The sequence below is a fragment of the Podarcis bocagei genome, assembly GCF_964188305.1.
Source record: "Podarcis bocagei genome assembly, chromosome: 5".
Classification (NCBI taxonomy): domain Eukaryota; kingdom Metazoa; phylum Chordata; class Lepidosauria; order Squamata; family Lacertidae; genus Podarcis; species Podarcis bocagei.
The window spans coordinates 61,880,347-61,907,576 of NC_138129.1; the positions used below are offsets into that span (position 1 = coordinate 61,880,347).

General features: G+C 41.0%; 1 protein-coding gene across 4 annotated transcripts; it reads right to left on the reverse strand.

The window, feature by feature from the left end:
* Nucleotides 1-8,140: 8,140 nt before the first annotated feature.
* Nucleotides 8,141-27,221, reverse strand: MYSM1 (Myb like, SWIRM and MPN domains 1). 4 transcript variants are annotated; one of them, XM_081196878.1, is made up of 20 exons: nt 27,088-27,221; nt 25,513-25,588; nt 24,853-24,923; nt 22,902-22,979; nt 22,781-22,804; nt 22,358-22,436; nt 21,728-21,826; nt 20,286-21,022; nt 19,410-19,540; nt 17,846-17,949; nt 16,950-17,027; nt 15,889-15,977; nt 15,530-15,584; nt 15,399-15,449; nt 14,493-14,567; nt 13,008-13,196; nt 12,592-12,724; nt 10,679-10,784; nt 10,499-10,556; nt 8,141-9,712 (listed from the first exon to the last, which is right to left on the reverse strand). In XM_081196878.1, exons 1-20 carry the CDS (start codon nt 27,162-27,164, stop codon nt 9,548-9,550), a joined length of 2,475 nt encoding a protein of 824 aa, XP_081053004.1. In that variant the 5' UTR covers nt 27,165-27,221; the 3' UTR covers nt 8,141-9,547. The 4 variants fall into 4 exon arrangements, with proteins under 4 accessions (XP_081053004.1, XP_081053003.1, XP_081053001.1 ...); XM_081196877.1 differs by lacking the exon at nt 27,088-27,221 and adding an exon at nt 26,707-26,993 and having other exon boundaries at nt 12,709-12,724; XM_081196875.1 differs by lacking the exon at nt 27,088-27,221 and adding an exon at nt 26,707-26,993.
* Between the last annotated feature and the right edge of the window lie 9 nt (nt 27,222-27,230).

Below are 27,230 nucleotides of genomic sequence, written 5' to 3' on the forward strand. Positions count from 1 at the left end.
TCATCAACCCCAGTGAATATGCCCTACAAAATGTATGGAGGGCACCACCTGCCCTACTCATAGTTGCTGGAGCCACTGAAATCTTTCCGCAGGAGACAACTCTTTCTATGATCCGTCTGGGTGTGTTTTTACATCACAGATACCAACATTCTCTGGAGAGTAGGTAGAAAATAGGGGTGGGGCCAGGAAATGCTAGGGGAATACCAGGCAAAGTCATTAGGGTTCTTCTGCTGATGAAAGGTGTCTAGGGAGTGACAGTAAAAAAAGAGGAGTAACCGGAAACAGCAGCCAGAGAGCTGAGAAGCAGGACAACAGGATCATTTCATACTTCATCAGAGATTTATTGCCATCAAAATGAGCCCCTGGACACAGGCCTGGTGTACTCACATAGCAGGATAAAGTGACAAACTGCTAAGGTGGCAGAACTGACTGCACCACTGCAAGCAAAAGGTCCTCTGTCTTCTTTAAAATAAAATAAAAAAGCCCTCCCTGCAAACAGAAACCTAGCACGTCATGGAGGAAAATTCGACCACAGTGCTGGTTTTCTATTTTGCACGGCACCCCCATCCACCAAGCATATATCCCACCGGATATATAGGAGGAATATGAGGAGGTACTTGTCTATTCTGCCACTTTGGCACTATAGCATGGTAATTAAATGACTGACTGCCATCAGGAAGTTCCCGGTTTGAGGAAGTCAATAGGTGGCCTTTAGAAGGCCACTCACTCCGTCATCAGCAGTTCCCTCACCTGTAGTATAGGGAAATAATTATAATGACTTACTTTTCAAGTTTGTTTCACCGATTGCAGGTTCATAAAGCTTATGAACTACCTTGAAAGCATTATGCAAATGTTGAGTATTATTATTTCTGAAGTACCGTATTTCTCGCCCTATAAGACGCACTTTTTCCCCTCCAAAAATGAAGGGGAAATCTGGGTGCGTCCTATGGGGCGAATGCAGGCTTTCGCTGAAGCCTGGAGAGCGAGAGGGGTCCGTGCGCACCGACCCCTCTCGCTCTCCAGGCTTCAGGAAGCTATCCCAAGTCTTGCAAGCCCGGCAGGATGTCCCGCGGGCTCGCAAGGCTTGCGGGCAGCAGCCTGCACCCAAAAGCTGGGGACAGCGGGGAGGCGCAGAGCCGCCACCCTGCTATTCCCCGACCTGAACTGGAGGCTGGCGGGGGGAGAAGCAAGCCTGCTTCTCCCCCCCGCCAGCCCCACAAGCTCAGGGGATAGGGGGATGGCGAAGCGCCGCCATCCCGCTATTCCCTGACCTGATCTGGAGGCTGGCGGGGGGAGAAGCAAGCCTGCTTCTCCCCCCGCCAGCCCCACAACCTCCAGATCAGGTCGGGGAATAGCGGGATGGCGGCGCTCCGCCATCCCCCTATTCCCCGACCTGATCTGGAGGCTGGCGGGGGGAGAAGCAAGCCTGCTTCTCCCCCCGCCAGCCCCACAACCTCTAGATCAGGTCGGGGAATAGCGGGATTGCGGCGCTCCGCCATCCCCCTATTCCCCGACCTGATCTGGAGGCTGGCGGGGGGAGAAGCAAGCCTGCTTCTCCCCCCGCCAGCCCCACAACCTCTAGATCAGGTCGGGGAATAGCGGGATGGCGGCGCTCCGCCATCCCCCTATTCCCCGACCTGATCTGGAGGCTGGCGGGGAGAGAAGCAAGCCTACTTCTCCCCCCCCCCGCCAGCCCCACAAGCTCGGGGGATAGGGGGATGGCGAAGCGCCGCCATCCCGCTATTCCCCGACCTGATCTGGAGGCTGGGGGTGGGAGAAGCAAGCCTTCTTCTCTCCCACGCCAGCCCCACAAGCTCGGGGAATAGCGGGATGGCGGCACTCCGCCATCCCCCTATTCCCTGACCTGATCTGGAGGCGGGCGGGGGGAGAAGCAAGCCTGCTTCTCCCCCCGCCGGCCCCACAAGCTCGCGGGATAGCGGGCCAAGCTGTCCCTGAAGGCAGAAGAGGGAGACGGAGCACTCCATCTCCCTCTTCTAGCTTGGGATGGTTGCGCAAAGCCTCTGCTGGGCAGCGCAGTGCGCTGCCCCACAGAGGCTTGGGAGGCTGTCCCTGAAGGCAGAAGAGGGAGACGAAGTGCTCCGTCTCCCTCTTCTAGCTTGGGGATGGCTGCGCAAACCTGGGGGGGGAAATCAAATTTTTTCCTTTGATTTCCCCCCCAAAAAAATAGGTGCGTCCTATGGGCCGGTGCGTCCTATAGGGCGAAAAATACGGTACATATGGAGGCAAACAAGCCAAAGTCTAGAATATACCAACAGTACATCGCCAGCAGAAGAAAACAGATGGAAAAGGGTGGAGAGATCAGTCTTATTTCTTCCACAAATTTACCATGCAACACACCAAGTGCTCTCAATGTCCAGGGCCTGTTAACATCTACTCCGGGGAGTTTTACACCCTTCAGAAGCCTGCTGTGATCTGTTTATAAGGCATTCAGGGTAAAGTTACTCACCTTCATAGCAATCCTGATGCCACATTTACATCTTCAGTGAGATGTCCAGTGCAAGGTCTACAGAACCATCGTGGGACCAGTTTCAGCTGCTGGGGTCAGATGCCATGATGACGGAGCAAACAACATGTTCCCTTGATTCTTGCCCCTCTTAGTTTATCAAATCTTCCCAAGGGGGGTGGCCAGGGGGATCTAGGGGGTGGTCAATGCAATTTTGCAGGAGATAGTAGCCCTGGTTATCTTGAAACCCAGGTACTCCTGAAAAAGCACTGCCTGGACCTCCTGGTTTCTGAGAAGAACTGCCTGATCATAAATACCGATACTGGAGGAAAGCTGATTGAGAGGGCTATGGTGCAACAATGGCAAATGATGTTTCATCTAAGAGTAGATTTGGGTTCAGGCCTGACTGTGGAACTGAATCAGCCCTGGCCGGATGGTTGGCCTTTATTGGAAGAAAGTGAGGGTGAGTGTCGCACTGTTATCTTACTCAGTATCTTAGTGATATTTGATGCCATTGCTCCTGGTATCCTTATGAGCCAGCTAAGGGCTAGTCCACACTTCTACTTGTCCTGTTCCTAGAAAGCACAGGTCCAAGCGGTTTTCTGCTTGACCTGCACTTTCTAGACCAAATCCAAGTGATTTTCTCTTTGCCCCACCACTTCCCCCTGGGAAACTCACTCTTTAGTGCTAAATTGGATCAAACAGCAATCCACAGAAAATCTGATTGCTGTTTATTCCGATTCTGCGCTAAAGATCGGGTTCCCCCAGGCAAAAGCAATGGGGCAAACAGAGGTGTCGATAAGCCCTAGTGAGATGGGTATAGGAGGCAGTTTTACAGTGGTTCTGATCCTATCACCAGGATCAGAGAATAGCACTGTCTGTCTGTCTTTTGGCACCATCTTTACAGCGCCTGCTGGAGATCTTCTTTCAACAAGCCTTTAAGTGGAAATATGTATGCCAGCTTGCATCTGCATTCAAACTATTTTTAAGCACTTTATATATGAAATTAAATGTTTGGGTTGCTAGTCCTACTCAGAGTAGGCCTATTGAAATTCATGAATCTAAGACAGCCACGTTCATTAACTTCAATGAGTCTCCAAAGACCAGCATTGGAAACAAACCTTCCTTCCTTTTTATATGTGGAACTGTTTTTAATCGCTTTTACACTTTTCTTGTGGTTTGTCACTGTTTTGTTTTATAATGGTATATTTTATTGTTGTAACCCTTCATGGGCCTTTGTGGTACAGAGTGGATAAGAATTCATATAAATAAGTAAAGTATTTGCAACAATATCACACTGTTCTTTCTATGGGGTTTCCCCAGGGTGTGCTCTTAACTGAATCCACACATGGCAGGGCTCACTGTAAACGCTTTCCAAATTGTTTTAACCATGCAGCTTGTCAGTATGTGTGCAATTTATCTTATTCTGGCTTAACAAGTCCAGATCCATATATCTACTTTTACAAGAGTGGGTGAAGTCGAGAAGTGAATGAGATGGCTTGGTCTCCATTCTGCTTCCTTTTTACAAGTCACTCAGCAACTAGTGAGAACCATAATTAATTGGAAGATGCAATTGGCTTGGTAAATACATCTCATTCTACATGAATCCTGGATAATACTATACTTTGGACTCAATCCAATCCTGAACTATGATTAGGCAAGCCTAATTCATTTTTACAAACTCTCCTATGAAAGAATAATCCATGGAAGACACTACCATTTAAGAGCCCATTATAATACAGGGGGCTTGCTGATGGGTGTTTACTACAGGCTTGGCACATCCATACATCATCTGAATCAAAATGCCAACTCGTATTTTCTCAAATATCAAGCTTCTGTCTGGAAACAACCACAGTGGTCAAGAACATGCGGCTCAGTGGTGCAAATCTCACCTAGGACACACTAAGGGTGGAGTTTAATCAGAGCAGATGCATAGAATTCATTGAACAGCATAAGTTAGGTTCATTAATTCTAAGCAACACTTAAGTGAAAGATCACCCTGAGTATTAAAAAACTTGACATACCTGGGTCTTGTTTTAGCCCTTAAAAAGAACTGGTAGGATTTTGCCCTACAAACAACACCATTTTATCTCCAGAAAGCGCCTTTTCAAAATAAATTTCTGCTAAAAAACATAGAGACTTTTCTCACTTACATTATCTGATGGAGAACACAAAGCTAAGGGACAACACATCAGGATTATTTCTAATAGCTGAATCCCATCCATCAGAAGGCTTTGCCACTGAGTTCTGTGGGATTTCCTCCCAGGTAACTGTGCACTGGCTTGCAGCCTAAATAACTCTGAAGCATTGGTCCAGTACAGGCATCCCCAGCCTGCAACCTTCCAGATGTTTTGGCCTACAACTCCCATGATCCCTAGCTAACAGGACCAGTGGTCAGGGATGATGGGAATTGTAGTCCAAAACATCTGGAGGGCCAAAGGTTGGGAATATCTGGTCCAGTAGCTGGGTATGAACTGCTAACCACCCTTAAACTCTGTATCCTTGACTTTTCCACCTTTCTTTAATGCTATTTTGAAACCCAAGACAGTTCCTGTCCCAGACTATTGGCGTAACAAGCTCTGGGTGCATGCGTGAGTGGCATACCATGCCACACGTTAGCATCAAGCTGCTGGAAAATGAAAGGGCTGGCATGGGGAAGAACCTTCACACAGGAGGTCTCTTGGCCTTTTTGTGCTGCCATGTTAAGTGCAGGATGAAGCTGCAGTGCTGTGGCTTCCAGCCTGGAAGAGGAACAGAAGAACCCATCTCACTAGTCACCACCACCCCACAAACACACCTATTTAGATTTAATGCAACCAGCTACCACTCCTCATTATGCCTACTACCCAGGATTTGAGTAAATGTTACTACACATCTGATCATTTGCTTGTTGTTACTGCACTTCTGATCTAATATTCAGCTGCATGTCCAAAAAGCGACAGCCACTGAACCACTTTTCTTGCCTCCCATCTTCCTGCGTCTCACCTCCATTAGGTCAGAGGCTTATAAAGTGAGTCAGGGCGGTTTGGATGACTTCCTGCTTATTACACGCCTTATCTTTTCCGGCCTCTTTATCTTTTGACACACTGATGCCAAGCTTATGTAAGCCTTTTATTACTGAGTTAAGAGACTAGTGCTGTGAATTTTGACCAGCTTAATTACTGTGAGTGAGCAAGCCTATTACTGGGCAACTGAGTGGACGAAAAACAAAAACACCTATGTCCCCTGATGGCTGGGAATCTCTCCCCAGTCTTTGGATGGCGACCTCCTTCTAAGGGGAGGGTCAGCGAAACAGTTTGAAGCTCATTTTGCAGCCTGAATTTTAGTTAGAACCTAACAGAACTCAGGTGCAGCCTTGAATTTGCTGAGGTCCAAATTTTCTGGTTTGGAGATACAGCTGTGGAATGCCCTCCCATCAGATGTCAAACAGATAAATAACTACAGTGGTACCTTGGGTTACAGACGCTTCAGGTTACAGACTCTGCTAACCCAGAAATAGTACCTCGGGTTAAGAACTTTGCTTCAGGGTGAGAACAAAAATCGTGCGGCGGCGGCGCGGCGGCAGCAGGAGGCTCCATTAGCTAAAGTGGTACCTCAGGTTAAGAACAGTTTCAGGTTAAGAACGGACCTCTAGAACAAATTAAGTTCTTAACCCGAGGTACCACTGTATTTGACTTTTAAAAGACATCTAAAGGCAGTCCTGTTCAGGGAAGTGTTTAATGGTTGATGTTTCATTGTGTTTTTTAAATATTTTGCTGGGTGACACCGAGTCAGATGGGTGTTTGTTTTATTAATTATTATTATTAGCAGAAATCAGAGGGGTAGAACCAAGTAGCTGCAATCACTGGCAAAATGCTAACTACTTCAGCACTTTACTGTTGTAGTTCTGGAAAGAGCATTTCTGTCCATATAAGCCTCCACATCAGGTGAAAGATTCATGAATTGCAAGAGTTTGGACTATATGGCACCTTCCATAGGTACTAGTAATTGAAAAGCCAAAAGTATTTCAATGTTGGGTTAGCTGGGACATTACTATAAATTAAGGAGTCACTCCTTTAAATTAGTTGTCACATAGCTCCCTCTGCTGGCTTCATCCAGGTTTCAACCACAGCTAATTTCAGCCATTGTAATATTTACACAAAATTTTAATTCCCCCCCAGAAAAAAGAAATTGGTAGGAAAATAAAAATAGCCTGAACTTGCTCACTGGTGCCAGAATGTATGGTTCTAAGAAGTGATAATTCTCATCTTCAGATGTTGTAAAATAAAGATGTCATACGGTTTATTTTGCTTTGCAAAATAAAGCCCTTGCAAAGAGATACTGCAAACAGCCTGCTCATAATTGTTTAGGAACTGATTCTTTTCCTGTGTCAGAGAGGGCTAAATGCTGTAACGACGGAGTATTTATTAGGGGTGTGCAAACAATTCAGGTAACTCCCAAATGAAGAACCAAAGTGGGGCTGCTTCAGGAAGATTCTGGGCTTGTCTGAGCTAAAGGGGCATCTCTTCAGTGTATCCTGAACAGAGGACTGATGAAACACTTCAGAGATTGAGATGTTTAACTATGGCATTGTGTCTCCAGAAACTGAAGCATTTTCCTCAAGGGTTGACATAACACTAGGATGTGGAGAGCTCTTTTGTGACAGACACGCCTAACTTGAAATCAGAGGAAATTATTATACCAAGGCTCTCCAATCACAGTGCTTTGGTGAAGGGATGTCAAATTTATCACCTTGCTCCTTTCTGTTCTGTGCTCTTTGCTACAGCGGTTTGCTTGAAATTTTGCAGGTTACTTTCCATGGAGCACCTTTTCTATTTCCATTAAAAATTATTGCACACCAAACCAAGTGGTTGCAATGTATAGTTCTCCACAAAAATCAACTTTAAATGTGCCTACCACAAAGCCCCCTGGCACTATTTGTCTGCGACTGGGCAGGTTTCTTACCGGAGGGGCACCTTTCCCAAACTGTAAAATGGTTTCCCCTTTCAGAAAAACCACTGGAGTGATCCTTACGCAATTTAGCAGCATACATTCCTTCAGAAGAGTCTGTCATACCTGTAGATTTCATCCAATTCCCCCCCCCCAAAAAAAAACTATAGATGTTTCTCTTTTTTAAAAAATATATCAAATTGTAAAGGTGTCCAGCACAATAAATCCTTGACCAATTTGTCTGATTTGGCAGGCTATATGCACTCTGGAGGGGCTACTTTGCCTAAAGATGTTATCTAATTCTGTCAAAAGAAAAGAAGAAGAAAATCCTCAGCCACTTTTGATTAACGATAGGGCGACTTAAGCTTCGTTTTTCTAAAGCAAATTTGGACCCAGAACTGACTCAGACAAACTATGAAGCAGTCCAATTTCCAAATAAATGCCAAATCAGGATGAAAACCAAATCTTGTGGTCGGTGCAAAACCTTAATATTTACACACAACGAACAAGCAACAAAGTCTGCCTGGCTTTTTGACCCAAAGTTCGAAATATGTGCAATTAGAAATTGAAATTGATCTTGTACTGTTTAGCTGAACCCCAGGACACTCAGTACTTAATTATTTGATACAAAATGATGCTCCTAAATACAAATCTATGAGAGAAAAACAAATAAATCTGCAATGTTCGTGGGATTTTTTCATTTTTTTATGTACAGAAATACTAATTTGAACCCAAACAACATTGAAATCATCTTCACACAATTTATTGAAGGGGCAATGTGAGCAACAAGAGTTCTTTGCATTGTTTTAATGATAAAATCCTTCTCAATTCCTGATAAAGACATCACGGGCAAATATACCTGTATTGTGCTTTTATATGAGGGTCAATTAGTCCAGTAATTCTCTTCTGTACAAATATACAATATTTACATTGCTGTCCTATGCAATATGCAGATTTACAATAAGGATGTAAACAATAAAATTTAGAAGCTGCAATATGATTATCACATAACTCTGTAAAACAAACTATGGTTTTGGATATTCCAATCCAGAGGAATTCCCAGATATTATTTAGCAATATGCTAGAATTTCAATGGGGAAGATGAGGCATTGGATCACATGCAACTTGGAAGTCGTAATGGTCTAAGGAGTCAAGTAACAGGTAATATTTCAAAAGCAATGCGAATACACCTAGTGCACTATCATATAGGGTCCCTTGCATGCAGATGATTACGGAGTCAAATATACTCTAATACTTAACTAAAGGGGCTAAAGTGGAACATGTTGCACATTCATCCATAACTTCCACAGGGTAAAAAAAAAAGGTCCACCTGGGATTCAAGAATAAAATTATATAATCCTTCAGAAAATTTCTTACTCCTTTGTATGTCTTTCATATTTAGTACATATTCTGAGTTGTGATACCCAAGGGTCAAGGGAATGTTTTAAGCACAATTCTTAATTTCTGTTTGGAAAGTCTCAGCCTTCTTTCCCTAGTTCTTGAGAAATGAACAAGGCCACCCAAACTCTGCAAATCTATACAATTAATCTGGATAGAAGAATTTGATATGAAGGATTTATTAGTCCAATATTGTTTTGCTATTGCCATCTTCTCTTGAAAGCAGTAAGCCTCTTGAATCACGAATCAAGTGAGAAACTCAAGGCTGAGATGCTCAATGAGAAATCATATCATTGTTGTCTTGTGGTTTTCCATCCTTTCCCAATTTCAGCAATGTGCAATACAACTCAGTTTATCCACTGGACAAAATGTGCTTGCAGAAACATTAGACATTGAAATGTATAACACAGGGGTGTTCCCTAAAATGGCACAAGGTAGGCAATATAACTAATTTATGTTAACATCAAATTTCTAATAGCTCTTGGTCCAAGCAGAACACTATCACTTCAGCTATTTGGGGCAACAAATGGTGCAACTGTTTTATCCAAGTGGTGGGCTGCCAAGTAGTTCATTCATCTCTTTGCAACACAACCATAATTTCAGAAGATTAGAAGTTATGTCAGAGATCAGATAGTTTGTCATGATTGTTTCACACTGTCTTTCAGTAACAGTCATTTTCTTGACCCGCAGTGGATGCTGTCACGTTCAAGAATGGACACTTTATAATAAAGTGAGCATTTATTCTTTTCAGCACTATCATATTGGCAGGTCATTTGGACACATGCTATTTTCTTCAGTAGTATCATTCCATTTCTCACTATTGTATGTTGAAAGGAATAAGTTTTCTAGCTGTGCCAGGAATTCTTCAGCGATGAAACTATTTGCCACATTGCCTAGAGTCTTCCTCATACACTCCAACAACTAGTTTCAGATCAAAGGAAAAACAAACAAACCAGCATTGAAGTAACATTTAGGAAGAAAAGCCATCACAAATCTATTGGTATTCCTTAATCCGAATACCCTGAGGACTTGCCTTATATATGTTAGCGCTAATTCAACTGTATCTGACCACTTACACAGATCTTTCATTCATTCAACAGCTGGCTTCTGTTCAAAGAACTGTCAAAGGAGTGAATAATCCTACTGTGTGTTAACACATTTGAACTTTAAAATTTACTAACATGTACTATTATATGTGCAACTTGTCACAAACTTTCATAACTCTCTAAGTATCCTTTACCAAAATCCATGCAAAAGTGACCAAAGCAAAAGAACCCCTTTAATTTGTGGATATCTCTATCTACAGTCCAAGAAAAACAATTCCGCACAGCACCATCTAAAATTTGTTTTTCACTGCCTATGTAAGACACCCATTCCACTATTAAGAGACAGGCACCTAAAATGATACCCATGACAGGAAAACATCCTACTTTGTAGCCCATCCTCAAATGTAACAATTAAATCAAAAGACATTTTTTATGAAAACATTTTGAAACCCATTTGCAAAAACCAAAACGACAAGCTACCCTGAAGGAAAACACAAAACATTAGTAGCCAACAAACATTAGTTACATTTGGGTAGCTTTTGCATATGCCTGTTGCTTCCAACCCAGTTCCACGAATATTTAAGATTTCTATTATAACTAGACAAGATTAGACTTCTTTAGATATTTATAGGCAAGAAGGAAATGTATTTACAATTATTACCTTCTGCAGGCAGGTCAAATCTGAATCTCTATGGAAGATTTTATCCATCGGCACCCAGCTGTTGGAAAAATATGACAACACTGTATCAGTCGATATATAAAAACATTCTCTATTGAAATGCAAATACAGTAATTTGGAACTGGCTTACTACAAGATTCTGAAATGCAAGCAGCCACACACCTATGAGACATCCTGTATTTTTCAATTATCCATCGTGTTTTTTCCAGTACTAATTCCCATTTAGGTTCTTCCAACATCTGTCCCACTTCAAACTTGTATGGCAGGCCTGCAAGCCATTAAAACATATTATGCATGGAATATTACACTTCCTACTTTTTGACATGCGTATCTTACATCCCTGGGAAGAGCAAAAATATGTGCACATAAAACAGCAATGTACCATCAAGAGTGAGCCCATTTAGCCTAGTTGTGGCCTGAAGTAGCTTCAATCCCAGAATTAGGTTTAACAGCAATATTTTGTGAAGTAGAAATATTTGTTTGAATGCAAAGTAAGACTTTGATCTGAAGCACAGGTCAACTCCTGTTCATTCAAAGTGCTCTGGACTTCTATTTCTGGTCCTGTATCACATGACAAATGTCTGTTTAAGCCAGGCTCCCCCAACTGCGTGCCCTCCATATGTTTTGTACTATAACTTCCATTACCCCAGGGCTGATAGGAGTTGTAGTTCAACGTATCTGGAGAGCACTAGGCTGTTTTGCTCTCTCTCTCTCATATGCACAACATTTTGCACATGTAAACCTTCAATGATTGAAATTGACAATACTTTTTTTCCTCCCCCTCTTTCCACAGCAAGATAAATCTGCATTTTCATTTATTCAAACTGCAATTGTCCTCATGCTCAGGATATCTGCTAAGGAAAGTATTAATGATAATATCAAAAGAGGGATTTCAAGACCGGCTTTGTCACCGAGAGATTAAAGACTAACTTCGGCACTTTTAGATTTTCACCCTATTCCATATGATCAGGTTTCTATTTTTAAAAGATTTTTTCTTCACATTCATCAAAATTGCTTTGTGAATAATAGTATTTTCTAAGATTCAGGTTTAACTAGATTATTCAAATTCAGAAAAAAAGTGCTTCCTATCCTCAGACATTTCATGGATACTGATGAGGTTCCCTCCCTCCCCACTTATAGGATAAGCAATTTGCAGCATAGAGGAAAGTTGTATACAAGCAGAAACGAGGAGCACAAGGTTAAACAGTTGGGCCAGATTAATTGTAACAGGAGCTAGTGTTCAGGGAATAGTCTCAAATCTACATGCTGCCTCCACCCCCACCCCATGTGCATGAATTTCCTTCCCTACCTGACCCTTCTATCTACAGGTTATCATTATTAACTCTAGTTAAAACAAACCCAGGAGTGTTCTTAATCTACCTTTCAGCATCTGGGTAGAGGGGGGTTGGGGAATCTGCATGCATGAGGTGGGTGCAAGGAATTTGTGCAATCTGAACCCCTAAATCCTGACTCCATGGTTCCATCCCAACCAGGCCATGGAATGCTACACACAGAAGGCAATATCCATCTACTGCAGAGTAGATTCACTGCAGTCTGTGAACATAAATTACTTAGATTCACTAATCTCAACAATTCCACTCTAACTAATGTTGGGTATCACCCAAAAACATTTCTCTTCTTAACAGTGATTCAAATTAATCCTTGATTCCTGATCATCTTGTGCTATTGCTATTTTCATTTCTTAAAAGACACCCTTACCACAACCCCCTAAAACATTCAGTGATTGCTCTCCGTGAGGATTAACATTATGGTCTCCGTTCCAGTAAAACACCCCCATATTATTTACAGTGCAAATCTTATATTCCAAAAGTTTCTAATCCTAACCATGTATACACAGAAGGAAGCCCTACTGGATCCAATGGGACTTTCTTAGAAGTAACCAGGGTTAGGGCTGCAGCCTCTTGTATTATATTTATTCTTTCTTTTAAATTATATATATTATTTCCCTTGTCTTACCAGTTACCAAATTTGTTCTCTTTCAAAATGTAACTTAAATGATGAAGATAGGAAGCAGAAAGGTATTAAGAATATTTTTTTTAAAAAACAACACTTACGATAGGATCCATCAGGACTGGTCTCATCACTGATTACCAGACAAGTAATCTGGGAATGCGGAAGAGGGTTATTTCGATTATAAGGACTTATGATCACACCAACAAACATTGACCCACCTCTGGAGAAATAGCTCTGTATGGAAAAATATAAAAGGGCAATAATTTTATTTTTTTTAAGTTTGAGTCTATGAAAATAATCAAGAATGCAATGCAAACTTGCTTTCTGAAAACCCCCATCTTACAATTAGAAGTAGTCACTTTAAAGTAAAGGGTCAATAAATTATTTGAATAGTACTTTGAAATGTTACCATTTACATCATTTCTAGTTTTCCTTTGCTCAACGTTATTAAACATCAATAAAGCAAAGTCAGTCCCCTTGTATACACACACACATCGGGGGGGGGGGGGGTTGTTACCTGGTATTTTGCCTGCGTATCAATATCTCGTATTGAAGGATTAGGGTCAAAGGCAGGGTGAGAATGATACCACCCAATAATACTGTAACCTCTAGCAGCAAGTGTCTCCGATGCCTGTGTTTGAGATACTGGGTCCATCTCACACTGCAATCCTGTACTGAGGCTATTGCACGGTTCTGCTGCGCAAATCTGTAATGAATCAATCAGATTGGAGGCCTTACAATTCAGTGGTGGTGTAGTGTTTGATTCTTGAGGACAATACACATAGGGAGCAATCCAATAGAGCAAGATCTGCTGGGATGAACAGAGCTAGGATCCAGCATAGCGTCACCTGAGCCAGGAGGTTCTCAGGGTGGTCAAGGGTGATGACATAACTCCTCATCCTTGTGGTCCAGCAAGAGATATGCTGGCATATTTCCCCCAGAGCCTGGCTCAACTTAAACTGGCATGGCAAGAGATTACAGTTGAGACAGCAAAAAGGGTGATATAACTCAAACACTATCTTAAAGGCTTGTTTCCCCTTTGCTACACTTAAGCCAACTCAGCCATATGTAGCCCTGCTCCTGAAGAGAGTTTAAATCTGGTATACTCTTCACCAGCTTCACTCACACCTTGCTTCGAACCAGCTTCTTGGGTGTAGGATTGCTCCATTGTTCAAAAAACTAGCAGCTTCCTGAATTCCATACTGACTACAGGAAAAGTATTACAAGGATATAGTAAGATGCATAAAGGATGCTTATATATGGATGCTGCAATAGCCTCTGGGGTTAATCCAGTCTACTCAAAGATGCCCCCATCAATCATAAGAAAATCCTGTTTCCCTCTAATCCCTGTGGGCACATGAGCAGGTACAGTGGTACCTCGCAAGATGAATGCCTCGCAAGACGAAAAACGCGCAAGACGAAAGAGTTTTCCGTTTTTTGAGTCGTTCCGCAAGACGAATTTCCCTATGGGCTTGCTTTGCAAGACGAAACGTCTTGCGAGTTCTTGCGAGTTTGTTTCCTTTTTCTTAAAGCCGCTAAGCCGTTAATAGCCGCTAAGCCGTTAATAGCCGTGCTTCGCAAGACAAAAAAACCGCAAGACGAAGAGACTCGCGGAACGGATTAATTTTGTCTTGCGAGGCACCACTGTACTAAGATCTGGTCCTCGTAATAGGCTGGTTTAATGCTAGACTAGATTAAGGCTGTTTTGTGTTTATGTTTATTACTTCAGGTTACAAACATATTAAACCATAAATATTATAATAATGTCCCAAAGGAGCAGTTAAAACCAGATAATAATAAAGTTTTTAAAAATACTGTAGTTTAAAAAAAAAAAATATTCCATAAAACCTTGGAAAAGTAGATTGGTCTTAGCTGGTGCTGAAAGGGCAATACAGTGAGCACCAGCCAATCTTCTGAGGTGAAGGGCATTCCACATTCTGGGAGCCACCCCAGATAAGGCCTGCTCTCATGTTACTGAATTTTAAACATGCATGATACTTACTTCAACTATTCCATCAGTTTCAGAGTATCTTCCACCTAGCAGTCCTATTACTTCTGCCATTGAAACATGGGCATGCTAAAGACATAAGAAAAAAATCATTTGGATATTTTGAAGAGTTCTGTAGTGAAACCATGTACGATAACCCCACCCACCCACACCCTGAAAGCTCTTCATACCTCTGCTTTACCACCAATAATTACACAGATGCTGCACTTAGATCCAACCCTAAACTGTGGTTTAGTGCTATGTGAATGAATGAGCTTTATGTACTCCTTCTCTTTTCCTGGGGCTAAACCAGGTCATTACCTGGGCATTTTTGCCAGTGCTGATAAAAATCAAGTCAGTTGCTCCCATAAGGGACTGTGAAGATCAAAAATTACACAGCCATCTTTACTTAGTAGGAAAAGCACTAAATAGTGGCCTTGAGGCTCCAACAGTTACTTATGGATCGACAACAGATGAAAAAAGCAAAAGTACAAATATTCCCCCATTTCAGCAAGAAAGGTATTAAAAGATAGAATTTACTTTTCCCTTGCAGGTGATTATATTAACATTCTGAGTTTCTCTTCTGGCATGACTAATCACTCATGCTCATAAGAAGCATTATACTGTTGTGCAGCAGCATCACATTTATGACAGCTTATTCCCATACCTGTTTAGAGATTTTCTCAGGGTTATTATCTTCTACAGAAACAAGAAATTATGGGCTGTTACAGCCATCACCCATGCCTTAGGTAAGCCAGAAAAAAAAAGCTTGGCCAGTTAAAGGGTGCAGATGGTATAGCAGTAGTCTCAACAGCAGCAATATGGAGGGTAATTGTGGTTTTGGCATGGATCAAGCCTTCCCTTTGTGCTTTGAAGTGAACCAAACAAATCGGGAAAATGGGTATAAAGTATAGTTCTTACCAAATCCATGATGAGAAGTGCCTCTGCAGCTACCGTTACTTGGAATGGCTCCTGAAAAGATAAAAATGATAAGGAAAGCCTGCTTAAGTAAACAAAGGTGTGCTCTTGCTTATTTATTAACTCATACTTACTGGTTTTTCTTCTGTGAAGGAACAGCAAGGGATCAGCTGAAAGGGATCAAATGAACTATAAAATGAAAGAAAATTGCTCTGAAAATATACAATTAATAAAGGGGGAAACTCATTTTTTAAAAAATCACATTTTTTCTATTGTAGTTTTAATTACTATATACAAAACTAGCAAATTGTTTGAACTTGTAGACTTATGTGGTAGTTTTTAAGAGTCACAGGAGTATCTCCACATTTGTGAACTGCGCTTTAGGCTCAGTGAAGTAGTACAACGTAAGTGCTGCTGATAGGTAGGTATCATACTGAAAGTAACATAAGCTACTTTTTTTAAATATATTGTAGGCATATACAAAAATGTAAACCTTTTGGGCTGCCTTTGTCCTTTAGATGCTTTCGGTGGTTTCAGCTTCTCCTCTTCTCTCCTCTTAGCTAGATCCTCAGCAGAAAGGTGCTAAAAACAAAAATACTTGATTAGTTAAAACAGCCTGAAGTTCAATCAGTGGGTTTAAGCACACTAAACTTCAGTTGTCCTGAATTTAGTAGGTGCCCACAGCTGCTGTCACTGTTAAGATGAGCCTCAGGGAACCAAGACCAAAAGTAGCTGTTTTGTTTGTTTTTATAGAAAGCTGGAAGAGCTTCCTTCACTTTCCCATTTACTGTTCCAAGTTCAAGCAAACTATGAAACAGCATAAGATTTTGTCACTCCACCTCTAGACAAGGTCCTTCTTTCCTACCTGCTACATAGTGCTTCTGTTAAGACCACTGTATAGCTATAGTATGTCAAACTGAAAGGTTCACCTACTTCAGCACTCAGAGTAGCCAACTAGATGTTCTAGGGAAGCTCGTGAAACAGCAAAGATGGCTTCTCAGTGGTATCTGACGTTAAGAAGTAAGAAGAGTTTGGATTTGATATCCCGCTTTATCACTACCCGAAGGAGTCTCAAAGCGGCTAACATTCTCCTAAACACAGAAGTCCCATACCCAAGTATTTTATCTCCTATTTACATGAAGGCCTTTCATTCACGAACTTTAGATCTATTTACTTATGCTACTGCTGCAACAGTTTATTCCACACATCATGCTTTTGCCTGTTTTAAACCTACAGCATATAAATTTCATGGACGACCTCTGGTTCTGAACTTTTGGTCATTGACTCTTGAATCATGTTTTAGGACACAAAATGATCAAGGAGCTGGAGAAACTTCCCTAAGAGGAAAGGTTACAAAATGTGGAACTTTTTAGTTTTATTTTGCAATATTTTAGTATTTTTACTTAAGTTTAAATTTTTGTAAGCTGCCCTGAAACCTCAAAGGGTGGGTTACAGTTACCGCTCACATAATTAAATAAAAGTGTTTCACTGCAGGAACAGGTTGACTTTCGCAAGGAGTTGAAAAATATCAGAAAAGTTTAAAAGTGATGTTACCTCAAAAGTCTGTCCTTCCAAATCTTTGGCATCACACCAGTTTCCCCAGGGGTCTCTGACACGCCGTCTCCTTGTACGCTGTGGCAAACAGAAACACATGTGCAGGTCTGTTCAAGGGCATAAAGTCAGCAGTATTTGTATAAGCAATTCACATATTGTTGTGGAGTAGCAGAATGTGGACTGGCATGCTCACAATAAGCTTCTGAATACAGATCACTGGTCTACTTGGACTGGTCTGAACCTACTTTTTGAACTTGTGTCAAGGTCAAGCCATCATCCACCTGGGCCCATAGTGAACGTTGCATTACTATACTCCAAAATGATGTGGGCCAATTCCAAGCTGGCAACAGAAACATGCTTTATTGAAGAACCAGCACTGCCATTTATTCACTCCATAAAGCACAGCATCCAGTACTTCTGCTTCTATGCACCAATCATTTGTAAGGTTTCTACTTATGGTAGAGATACTCAGTGGAGCTTTAACAACACCTGAAAGTATATGCTGAATGTGTCTGATTAGAGCTGCTGTACATACACATAAAGACACACCTTGCATATACATTTCTTTCCTATTCACTTGATTTCTTAAAAGACAGTTCATTTGGTTTCAGTCAATGAAGTGAAATGCACTGGATCCAAAGAGCCACTTTTTAAGTATTTGACAAACATTCTTTCCTGAAAGCAATGTATAATTTAAAAAGCCCCATACAAAATAGTAGTATGTGCAGAACTCCAAGACATAATTTATTTAGCCCAGAAAGATCTAAGCAATGTTTGTGAGAAAAGGTACTCTAGTTGGCTTCCCAATCAGCAATACTATAGTCACACACTGCAGGAATGTGATCAAAAGGCAGTAAAAGAAGAAATGTGGCACATAAATTACATTTCCATCCTACCATAGACTGTAGACGCTGCACAAGCTGATATGCTTCTATAGTGTCTTTGCCTTCTCTGGGTCGAATTTTGTCAACTTGCTGTGGTCTATTATATATTGCCTGCTCTGTAGAAATGAGCAAGAGAACTAACTCAGATGCGTAAGAAGTGAGCTACCTGGTTGTCACAAGCAAATGATGGCTTTACTCTTGAATGTCTTTAAATTCTAATCACCAAGAGTTAAAGATAAATCTTTTAAATTGTTCTTCACAACATGAAAGTCATGACATGACTAAGTAAGTGTCTCACAAACAAAACAATGATGCCACCTAATGTTTAGTCACCTGAGCCAACCAAGCCAAGGGAGCTACACAGACAACACTAGAAGGAAAATTAAGAGAAAAAAACATGAATGATATCAGGTGGCAGTGGCATTTAGGCCATATTGAACGATACACTATTTCAGCAGATGTCTCTTAGCTTCCATTGACTGAATATATAGTACCGGTCCAATTATTTCTCAAAGCCTTAAAAGAAAAGAAAGGATAAAGAGTTGTCCTTTTTTAATGTGGAAAAATATTGAATGGCTTTATCCAAAAATGAAGCTAGGCCCAAATGGTGTAGATCAGGTGGCTGGGTCCCTCAGGGACATTTAGTAAGTATTTTAATAGACACAGAGACACTTTTGCACAGCGTGAACTAGCAAGATGCTTGTTCACAGTATTCAAACCATAGTTTCCTTAGAAGCATTACTTAATGTGACAAGCAAACTTGGTCACATAATGGCAGAGCTTCCCTTTGCCATTCAACTATGTTCCATTCAGCTATGTTCAGTTCTTAGCTGACCCAGTACAACTTCTGTGGTTCTTGGGGGGATCCATTTGACCATGACTGGAGGATAGGTCTGAGCTTAAAGCTTTGCTTTTTGTTCTAGCTTTCCCACAGACAAGGACCTTGAGTAAGAAAAGAGGGAAAGGAAGGGTTTCTGAAGCCTATCAGAGGGGAATGGACGCAAAAACAAAACTACATGTAGATTCTGAGCATCTATGCAGGCAGTCAAAGGAGGTTAGCTGGCCACAGTCTGCTGCCATGGCAACAGATCTAACACTTAGGAGGACTAATCATCACCTGTCCAAGAAAGTCACATGTTTCTAGACACCACTACAGCCATGGTAACCATAAGAGACTCAAAAGAACAGGAATTATATTAAACAGTAGTCCTTTTTTTTTTTACATAAGCACATTTTTTAAATCTGGTGTATAGGATACAAAGTAGAAGGACAATATTTGGGGTAAAATTTATAATTAAGAGTAAGTGAAGGATTGTCACATGGTAACTTCTGGACTAACTTCTGCCTCAACCAACAACCATATTTTCCATCTCTTTCTGTTCGGAATTTTAAAATATATGTTTCTAAATGTGCCCCCATATGCTTTCTATGGCCCATTTATTTTCTGGTTTTAGTTTCTATATAGTAAATGTGTTACAATAGAACTGATGAACATTACAAGCAATTTTGGAGACACTTGTGAAAAAGCAGAATAAAAATATAAAACTAAATGAACAGACTGAAGTTTTCTTCCTACCACAACCAAAGTTAATTGCTCCAATTAGCTCCAGGTATGTGTGTATCCGTCCTATACAGTTAACATCCCCACAGTTCTTCAGTCCTGGGCGTACTGAAGTCTTGTTCAGATATTTTGGTTTGATTCTTTCCCTATAATGAAAGACCACCACAAATGATAAAATAAAGCATTACCTGGGCAATTAAGTTAGCAGCATTTGATATTTCTTGATGTATCCCATTAGTGGGAGTAGAAGGAGTCCATTAAACATGAACCATTCCACTCATGCAGAGATTTGCCCACCTGGGTCAGAAGTCGTCTATCATGGGCTAGGCCAGAGCCTTATCTCCCAACCCCCCATGGGCCAAGTATTAACAAGTGGGCACAGCTGCCCACCTATCCATCACCTCATGTCAGATGTCCCATTTTTGACCACATGCTTTGAAATCAAACCATGAAGGTAAAGGCAATGCATTATGTGAGCCCCAACAATCAGCTACTTTCCTTGTCTTGCTGCGTGCAGGGCTCCCTTTCGGCTCAATCACATTTTTTTCATGCCTCATACATGACATCATATATGACATCAGGTGTAGGACACGTGGATGTGGCTTGGCCAACACAGCCTTATGGGCTAAATGGCAAGGGTCTGGCAGGTTCCCTACTTTGGGGGCTAAGCAAGCCAACACACAACATGTGTAATTTTGAGCTAACCAATGACCCACCCTGGTCAAGCTCCAAAGGAGGAAGATACAATCAACCAGCTTCAGTCCATAAAGGAATGGGCTATCACTTGTCTGGAAAATGGATTGCGTAAAGGAAGGATATTAAATATCCACACCGTTGCATTGCATACATTCCCCTCACTGTATAATTTTCCAACAGGCTTATATTGCTTACCACTGATCCAAAATATAGTTTCTAATTTTCAGGTAGCGCTCGGGTGTTTTGGCTTGTCGTCCCACAAAAAATTCTGGTATTGCCTGCTTTTCTTCTTCTAGTACGGTTTGTCTATCTATTTCTACTTCTTGATCTGGTGGCTTGAGCTCCTCTGCATCTATCTGATTCTCCTCTTCCAGTTGGTTGGAAGGATGGAAAAGAAGACTGTTTTCAGTGAAGTCTGTCTGTTCTCTGCAATTCTCTGGATTAGGAAACCAATCGGTATCATCAGAAATTCCTTCCCCATCACATTTCTGATTTTCTGAAACCATGGTTCCATGACCACTGTTCTCAGAGCATGACATTGCAGTCTCTAGACTCTCAACTGTGCTGTGCTTGTGCTCTGGCTTTGGAATTAATCTTGATGTTAACAGAACTGAAGGCATGTGTCCAGCAGAATCCAAGATAGGCTCTGTCCAGCTGCTCTCGCCTGATGGACTTTTTGGAATATCTAATAAATCAGACTTTCCAGCTTCTTGCTGAGGTACATTGCAAAGTAGCTCATCCACCTCATCTGTAATATCTACTTCCTCATCATCTGATAATTTTTCAATTTTCACTGCATTTAGATTAGGGTCTGCCCGACCTCTTAAGAGTGCCCATGACACCACCTTCCCTTCATCATCCTGATTGACACTGGGAAGAGGAACATTGACATACGGCTGCAGTTCCACTTTTTCTGAGCCATCCGTTTTTGCCTTAACAGAGAAGTACATTAAAATGAGTTAAGTATGACAAAGTAAGAAAGTCTAAATGAATAACAGTAGTTAAAAAGAGACATTTATTAATTTTAAGTCATGTTTGCTTGTTGTTTCCTTAAATTTCTTAATAAAAACTGGGTCCTCTTGCAAAAGACATTTAATTTTGCCAATTTTGGTGAATGACATTCCCCAGATAACGACATTCACAAGGGAAACACACAGCTTATCAAACCAAATAATAATATGAATTTCTATCACAGCTCAGCATTTGCCAACTAAAAACTTATCCAGCTGTTTTTGATTGTGGGAAAAAAATAATGTGCTTCTTGCTTCAAACTTTAAGAAGCCTCTATTTAGTAAATTTAGCAGTACAGTATGGTGATGTACGGCAAGAGTCCTCCTCTTATGGACCTCAGCTGCTCATGTCTGAGCAAGGTTGATAGGGGATAACCCTGTTGATCTTTGTCGACAGTGGACAAAGAACAGTAGAGTTATCCCTTAAAGTTTAATCAAATTTAAAAGCCCTTTTTGAAAAAATGCAGGCGGTCAATATTACAGGAAATTAAAAATGAATGCAAAAATCATTTGCTGTGGGAGACTAACAAAGCAAGGTTCAAACGAAGTAATCCTTTTTTAGTTATCTGTTGGCAAGGTTTGCTACCGAGTCATTCTGTCAACTGAAAGTTGTTATATCAAGTTTACCTTGTTCTTAAAGTACTGCCTGGCAAAGCTCTTTACTTGGAGAACATTGCGACTTCCAATCATCATGGCAATTTTTGTCCATCTTCTGCCAAATTTAGCCTAATGGAAAATAAACATGACTTCAGCTCCATGACTTCAGCTTTTTTAAAAAGTCAAAACAAATCAATTTAATACAGCATCTGAAGCTTCCACTGCTTTGTTTTTACCCCATCTAAGTTACTTGCTCACTAAAAACCTCTTTCTCTCCCACTCTGGGGCAAATTTTTACCAAGAGAAGTTTGTTAAGATAGCAGCTAAGAGTTTTGAGAAAGTGAAGGAAAAGGAAAAGTACTTGAGCCCATGGCTAAAAAATCCCATTATGTAGCTAGGCACAAATACCATACATGAGTAATTCACTTCATCTAAAAATTCATGTTGGCTTGCATAGGAATCTCATCCAGCATGAAACAATTTTAGTATTAAAATTCTTCACTAAAGGTACACTGCATAACACTTTGTTACATTTTAAAACAAATAACATGTCATGCAGTACAACTGTACCTTAAACACTTTTAATTACTTGAAGAACATTGAGATTTCCACTTCTAATGGCAGTTACTACTAAAAACATTAACCACAGGAAATATTTACCAGTCCTTGTTCAAATAATTCTTTTTCTTTCACTGTCCACTTTAGCGATCCACTAGCTGATTTTGTAGGTGAGCGTATCCTTACATAAAAATAAAGCAAAATGCATTTGTGTAAAACAAAAAGATACCAGGAAATGGTATCTAAATATACATTTAAAAAAACAAAACCCCAATCACTAGAAATAACATGTACATAAATATACTTGGAAACTGGGTATAGGCATTTTAGTCAACTGCCTAAATAGCAAACTAGATTTTTTAAAAGAAGTGGGAGGTGGTGTCAGGGTATGCAAGAAAGAAACCAGTGTAAAAAATGCAATTTTTGCAGGGGTTTTTTTTTTAAAAAAGCATCAACATGAGTCCAAAAGGTATACATATTCAGTACAATCACTTAACACTTAGCCATGACATTAGAAGTACATACGTTACTTTTGCTTCTTTCTTGTGGCTGTAAAGTGCAAAACAAGACAAAGCCAAGTTTGTAAAGATGGCGAGTCTTTTTAACACAAATTCCCCCCTCTTTGAAATATTACACTCCACATTACCTTTTTGTGCACTTTTTATCACTTTCCTTCAGTTCATGCCAAATTTTTTCTGGAAGGGATTTGCTAGATAGATAGTATCTGGAATTCATTAAGGATTTTCTAAAGTACTGTTAATGAGGTTCTTTGCATGCTACTGTTTTCATAATTAATAATTTATCATACCAAAAATCTGCAACTGCAGTCCAATGGATTGTAAGTTGTAGTACATGGATTAGCTATAAACTAACTGCAAACACTAGTAGAACTTTATTTAATGCAGAGAAATACAAAGGTCAGAAGTAAGTCCAACTACGTCCAATGAGGCTTACTCCCTATTAAGCATGTCTACGATTACAGTTTAAAGCCAGAAAATTGATACCAACTGTGCAACTTTCAGTAACAGGTTGGAGGAAGAACAGAGAGACAGAAATAGCAAGCACTCACCACAGTAACCTTGCAACTGATCTTTCAAAAGTTACAAGCCCATTTAAATAACAACAATATCAACATGAGAATTTAAAAGCTGTTTCTTGAAATAGGTCACTGTTCTTAAATTAATACAAGCTAAGCTCAGCTGTTTTGGGATTACAAAATTACAAACAAACAAAAGAAAACCAATAGAAAAACCAAAAGGGGCAAAATTTCCTGAAACTTATTTTAGACATTTGTCTTGGGATAACTTCAAAGAAATAAACACATGGAAAGGTTTTTTTGGGCTTCCGCGCTCTGCCTTAATGAAGGCAGCCCCCATGACATCAGGATATTGTTGGCAAAGGAAAAACAAGGATGATTACAGGTAATCATCCTTGCAAATTCTGCCCAGGGATGGGGGGAATGGGCTTCACTTGCCGTTCGTCTCGGTACCTGGCTCTCGCTCTGGCATGGAATGCGGGGGGCAGGGAGGCGCTGAGAACAAAAGCACTTTGCCTGCAGAAAACCCTCTAATGCCTTTATTATTTACAAAGTGAACTGAATAACGCTAAGAGGGCTTGGAATTTAATTGGACATATAGTTGCTCATATATCTTCAGTGGGAAGGAAGGGTGAAAGGAGTCTGCAAACTGCCAAGGAACTGATAAGGTTCTTTATTGAGTCATCTGCAGTTCGACAGACCACTCTTCTTCCCAGGCTGAGAGGAAAAATGGTGACAACAGTTTATTTACTGGGACAGAGCAACTTTTGCAGCAGTTGTTAAAGCTCTTGGTGCAAAACAATGAAACACGGGATGGAGGGATGCAGAAATTTATGGAACAACAATGGGATATCAGCTCCGCCCAAGGCATGATGGATAACAGCAACAATTGGGGAAAAGAAAGACATAGTATCTTACAAGGACAGGAAGAAGAACCACGGACAGAATAACTGCCATACACAGGAAGAACAAGGATATAGTTTTGAGTTCCTCACTTGCAGTTTTATAAATCATTTAATGTGTAACACAAATAGAAGTTATTAATATTGCAGTTGTTGTATAAGGGATTAGTATTACGACTGGAATGTTACTGAAACTAATAAGAGTTTGGAATGCAGAAATAAGGAAAACCATCAAATTTAGCATGCGGAGGGCCACTTTATCTAAATTATATAATTTGGTATTTGAATGATTGGTATTAATAAGTGTATTATAAATTGGTATTGTTATAATGAGGCTATTATTGGACTGTAATTGAAAACGAATAAATAACAAAGGACTACTCAAAGGGCACAAAAACCTGCTGACTGAGCCATGTTAATTCACCAGACCTTAATTATTAATCAGACACAAGTAGAAGGATAGAAACAGCAAGGATCTCATGTTAAAGAAGCCAGAGATGTCTGGCACCTTGGTGATTAATGAGAGTTTCCATCAGGTAGTCAGGGAGCAATTTCTAATCACAAAGTGTAGCCTATTGATTATAATCCTGCACTACAGCTTAATTTCTTACTGGGGTGAGGATTCTATTTTGTCATGCTGATTAATAAGTAAAGGATACTCTTCTTCCAACAACATCTTCTCAATGGCAGTCCTGTTTTCTTCACTAATTGTGCTATCAAGACTCCATGGCTAGGAGAAAAACATAAGTTATGGAACATTTGTTTTATATATTAATTCCAACACCAACCCCAGAAAAGAGGCTGATACTTCTCATTTTCAGATGCAGAGCTGAACTGAAGAAGTAGATTTTCAAAATCTCCCGAGGAATTTGTGGCAAATAATGAATTTAAAAGATTATCAGAAATCTCAAGTGCAACAAAAATCCAATACCTTTCTTAAAAACTGTGATAAAAGAACATGGAAAAGAATTTCAATAAGCACATTGTAAAGAACACAGGCATGACACCTCTTTATATTTCATGGCTGAAATCTGGAGGTCCCTTGTCATGTACAGATCAGCAATAACCCTTGTGCAAGCACTTGAAGATCTGTGTATAGAAAATCCAGGTTCCAATCGGCTGTTTTACACAGCTAGCTGGGAACACAGATCGTTCAAAGACTTCAGTATGTTTCCATGTAACAGCACAAGTTGTATTTTTATTATGCCCTTCGAATCCCAACTCATTTTTTGAAGTGATTATGATAGAAAGACATCTTAAGTTGTCTTCAAAAAGATGGTCGTTCTCTCAGTTAACAGCCCATTTCATAGGACACTTACAAGACCCATATCAGTTCGCCAAGTTGAATCAAGGTAATGATCTTGGAGTAAGCTGGATGAAGGATTTTCATAGCTTCTGAAATGAAATAAAAAAGCCATATACTTTAAAAACTGATCCTCTCAGAAGCTGAAGTTCTACTAGCATTTTAATGCTTGGTAAATGTCACATGTTGCAATGCTTCAAAGCCTTGCACCCAATCCTATACTCCCCTTTTGCTAGTACAAGAAATATTAAATTTGAGGTGTAAAATGTTTAAGCAAAGACAATTTTTAAGCTATCATATGATGTATCCATATGATGCTTTACCTCACAGTTCTCACAAGTAGGAAATCAAATCCTGAGACTCAGAAAATGTTTATATTTTTTTAAAAAAGTCCTCCCTTTGTCAAATATATGGGAGGGAATGTGATCTACATTAGAGGAACTAATGTAGAAAGTTAATACTTATTCTTGTGGCACCTGCGCTACAGACAGATCCATCTAAACTGAAAGGAAGGATACTGATTTAAAAGTTTTTAACAGTGCTGTGACTATGCATTGGTGTGTGTCAAAATTAGGAAGGAATTAATTCAAGTCAGCAGTGGCTAACCCACCACTGTGCTTACACACACTGAAACCCTAACTGAAGTCTACTTTTTGCATTTCATATTCCTCTGATCTTGTTGCTTTAGAAGCCCCCATCCCACAAATTATGCATGCAAGCAACTGATGGCACTCAATGCATCTAATGAAGTAAGACTGAAGTCCATAAGAACTTGTGCTATAATAAATCCATTAAATGTCTTCAAGGTGTCAGAACTCGTTTCATTTCTCCTCCAGAAGATTTCCAGCAGAGAAAACCCACCCACCAGCTGTCAGGTAGGTTAGGTCAGGTCAGAAATTACTCCTGTGGAGCTCATTCGTGTCATTCTCCTGGACCACCTGCACGCTGTTGAGGGGAACATCACAGACCCAACAAGTGTCCCTATTTTCCAGGGACGGTCCTGGAATTAAGAAACCGTCCCGGTGAGACTCCTTAAAGGGAGTGAAAGGCGGGATATCAAATCCAAACTCTTCTTCTTCTTCTGATTTGATCCCAGAATGTCTCGCTTTTCCTTAGAACATCCTTGTTTTAACTGGAGAAATGCTGGGAGGGCATGGAATAGGATGTCCCTATTTTAACGGGAGAAATGTCGGGAGGGTATGACACTTCCTCGCGTGAGGGTACCAAGCGGACCACTCTCTGTCTTGCCTCCAGAAGAACGGGGAGGCATGCCTTGCTCTGGTAGTATTCACACGAGGAAGCCACTCGGGTGTAGAATACACGTTCTCTTCCTCCTTTAGGCTGACTTAAGGGCCGCGGCTGTGAGGCCAGAGCTAGATCTGAGCACTTCCATAAAGATGCGGGAGGGGAAAGAAACCTCCCTCTCACCACGAAAGGCCCCTGCCAGGCGCCGAGGCGACAGAGACCCCGGGTCAGAGCCATGGCCCGCCTGAGGCAGCCGCCGCCAACGAAGGGGCTGCCGTTGGGAGCCTGGCATGAAGCGCGCCGGGCCCGGGCTGAAGGCCCGAAGCCTGCCTCTCCCCGCACTCACCCCGCCTCCGCTTCCCCGGCGCCCCCCGCCGTTGCGTCCCCCTCGACGTCCACGTCGAGCTCATCCACGGCCTCCATGCCGACACCCGCCAGCCGCCGCCGCAGCCGCCGACACCGGAAGTCGTGGGAACAAAACAGGAAACG

Excerpts from the sequence above, each read along its gene's own strand:
- MYSM1 (XM_081196875.1), bottom strand. The coding sequence starts at position 26,978 with ATGGCTCTGACCCGGGGTCTCTGTCGCCTCGGCGCCTGGCAGGGGCCT. Across the intron at positions 22,980-24,852 it reads AAGATGTTGTTGGAAGAAGA|ATACTATCTATCTAGCAAAT; the intron begins GTATCCTTTACT and ends AATGAATTCCAG. Across the intron at positions 15,585-15,888 it reads GGACAAAGGCAGCCCAAAAG|TTCATTTGATCCCTTTCAGC; the intron begins GTTTACATTTTT and ends TTCATTTTATAG.